The 3,083-nt window shown below is 40.5% G+C and overlaps 1 protein-coding gene across 1 annotated transcript; it reads left to right on the forward strand.

Annotated features, from left to right (window-relative positions):
* Positions 1-233: 233 nt before the first annotated feature.
* On the forward strand, positions 234-2,377 carry LOC145464208 (5-hydroxytryptamine receptor 1D-like). The gene has a single exon (XM_081448022.1). It carries the CDS (start codon positions 457-459, stop codon positions 1,444-1,446), a length of 990 nt encoding a protein of 329 aa, XP_081304148.1. The 5' UTR covers positions 234-456; the 3' UTR covers positions 1,447-2,377.
* Positions 2,378-3,083: the final 706 nt, after the last annotated feature.

Consider the following 3,083-nt stretch of genomic DNA (forward strand, 5'->3'; position numbering starts at 1 on the left):
AGGAAAAACATCAGTGGAAACATCACGACCAAAAGACCGGTTAGTTGAAATTCTTTGGGTTACGTCATAGCAGACGAACTGACGACACAAGGTTTAATTTGCTTCGTTTTACACCTCCGCGGTGAGTGGTTTTGGACGTAAGTCATTTAGTCCAACACTGTATCGGACAATGACCTCGCATTGTTAATATAAACAGAGAAAACGAGTTGATGTAAGCTGAAATTTGTGGACGGAGTTGAAGGTTTCATTTGTGTTGCTTGTTCGCAGTGCTGGTTTTAAATATTCACTGCTCTCAGACATAACTGGATTGATCGGTGAAGACCTATTGTTATCACTGTATAGAGATTAGTGCTGCAAGAACTGTCTGCAAAAGAGAGGAAAATAACTTCATCTGGGAAGAATTAAATATATATTTCAAACAGCTTCGTAAACTGAAATGTGACCGTCTCAGGGAAAATGTCTATGCTTGAAGTAAACAACACAACATCTGCCGCAGTTCAGGACCAGATGGTGAGCGATGAACGACGACTTGAAGCTCTACCACAACTGCTACCTATCGGTTTTTTAATAGTTCTGACAAACTTTGTGGTTTTCCTTCTCTTCTACTCAAGCCAAAGTTTACGAAAACCCTCTAACTATCTCTTGTTAAGTTTGGCAATTTGCGACTTCCTGAACGGCTTTGTGAACATTCCGCTCTTCTTATTGGTCTTCATCCGAGTGGTTAAAGGGTCTAAATTCCTCGTTCTTCTTTGCGCTGTTGAGGTTTCACACAATTTTATCGCCATCACAGCCGCTTGCCACATCGTTCTGATAACCGCAGCGAAGTACTTGGCTGTGATGCGGCCTCTGAAGTACCACGTGATCAAGAAGAGAACAATGCTGCTTGTGATTGGTGGAGCTTGGATCATTTCTGCTCTCGTAGCGGCAGCTCCTATCTGTTGGTTTTCCATGAGAAATCGCGAAGAGCGAACCGGTTTGATCTTGGAAACTGCTTTCAATGTTTTCTGCCTGGTCGCAGTCTTTGTAGTGCCTTATACCTTTATCTTATTTGCTTACATCACCATGTTTAGAAAAGTTTGCAAGAGAAACCACCACCGGGGTCTTAACAGACGTACGAGGTCCAGAAGTCGCAAGAAGAAGAAAACCGAACGGAAATGCCTAATCATTTTTGCTACCATGGCAACTGTTTTCGTCGTCTGCTGGTTCCCCTGGTTTGTCTTGCGCCTGATTTATTCTTTGATCGGACAGCGGTTGATCCAACATGACCCTGTTGCCATGATGATCACTGCACAGGTTTTCCTGATCGTCAGATACCTTACGTCATTCATCAATCCTCTGCTTTACACATTTTTCAAGCAGGACTTTTGGAGTGCGCTGAAACGAACGGTCATAAAGATGTCGAGCCGAGAAAAGATCTCAAACTCACGACCTCGGACAGCAGGCTGAAACGACGATCGACAAAGAAGTCGACAAACCGTAATCAAACTAACTCTTTGAAAAAGTCGAGAGTGCAAAATCGCAAACATTTGTGCAATCGTGTTCAAGTCGTGTAGCTACTAGGGTAACGGATTTCAAGTGCGTGTTTGCGATATAATTTTAAGGGCAGGGTCGTAACTAGTTATAGGCAAACAAAAGCACTTCCCTAAGTCATTTTTTCGTTTTTGTTGTTTATAGAATACTTATCATAAACACCCTCAATGCCAAGGAAGAGAATTTAACCATGGGCATTGCCTTAACATAATATCTCTTTCTGGTTACGACCTTGAAAGGTTCGGCTAAAATAATAGGGTTAGGGTGGAGTCCAGGCCTTACTGACAGCAAATGAATTGTATCGTGTGTAAGATCCCTGAAATTGATGCGTGCGTGTAATGATAAAGGAGAATTACCTCTTCCTATATGACCTATATGTTAACACGGCCCAATATCAAAGGGAGGATTCTGAGTGGTTTCTTTAAGAGTTTTAAATTTTGCAACACGGATCCGGACCACAAAAATGGACCGCCCACGGATTAGTTTCGACCAATTGCTACTCCAAGCATTGTACTAAAAAATGTAAGAAAGCAGAGATCTTTTACCCTTGAGTTCAACGTCCACGCTACTTCGATAACATTTTAATACAAAACTGCGGGGAACAATTAATTCAACGCAGAACCACTGCGTTCATATTGACGACTTTATCGTGGTCGGCAAATCTCTCAGCCCTTTCTAGCCATGTGGCTATCTAATCTCCAACCCATCAGCCGAAAAACTCTTTCATTTTCCAAAACTTAACTCTCCGAGAGATTGGGCATACTTTTAGAACAATAAGTTAACATTTATCATAACGACTCGAGAAATTCTTTTAGCATTAGGCTTTGAAGAGGAACTTTGTTGAACACTCGGGCGAACAAACCATCTTTTGGGCTTGTTGGCTAAATTTTCACATATCATTTAGTTTAATCAGAAGCTCATATGTCGATAGCAGCTGCTCTTATTTCCTTTGGAGAAATGCGCCACAAGGTTTGAGGAAAATTTTTCACTTTTAAAATATCCTGCTGATAGACGAGGGAAATCAGTAACTATTTTACCTTAGTTTACACCACATAAGTGAATGGTGCTTTTCTCGCTATCTGATTGATCAACTTGGAGGTGATTTGCAAAGTGCTAGTCATCTCCACTTCGATGAATAATTGTTAAATATTAATAAGAGATTGTAGAGATGAGAGAGTTTCCTCATTTTCTTTAATAAGGCTTTATTCTCTGCAAAAGTGAGAAATTTTGAAGTTTTTGGGACAAATGTAAAACGTGGACAAAAGAATTCTTCATAGGCAGAATTATGTTTGAGGACTTGCGATGTCTTCTGATGAAAGTCATTAATCTTGTAACAGCTCCCATACTAAGTCAGAGGTTAAATTAAATAAAAACGTTATCTTATGCAGGAAACAAGAGGCCACCCGATTGATAAACCGTTTCTGAACTTGCATTAGGGGTACCCAACGACGATTTTCTCTCAAATACATTAAAAGACTGTTTTAGGTTATTTGGAGTCAAAATCCTCACCCATTCATTTAACTTATTACTGTAGTTTTCTTCGCTGCAGCCCT

This window comes from Orbicella franksi, chromosome 12 (genome assembly GCF_964199315.1).
Source record: "Orbicella franksi chromosome 12, jaOrbFran1.1, whole genome shotgun sequence".
Lineage (NCBI taxonomy): Eukaryota > Metazoa > Cnidaria > Anthozoa > Scleractinia > Merulinidae > Orbicella > Orbicella franksi.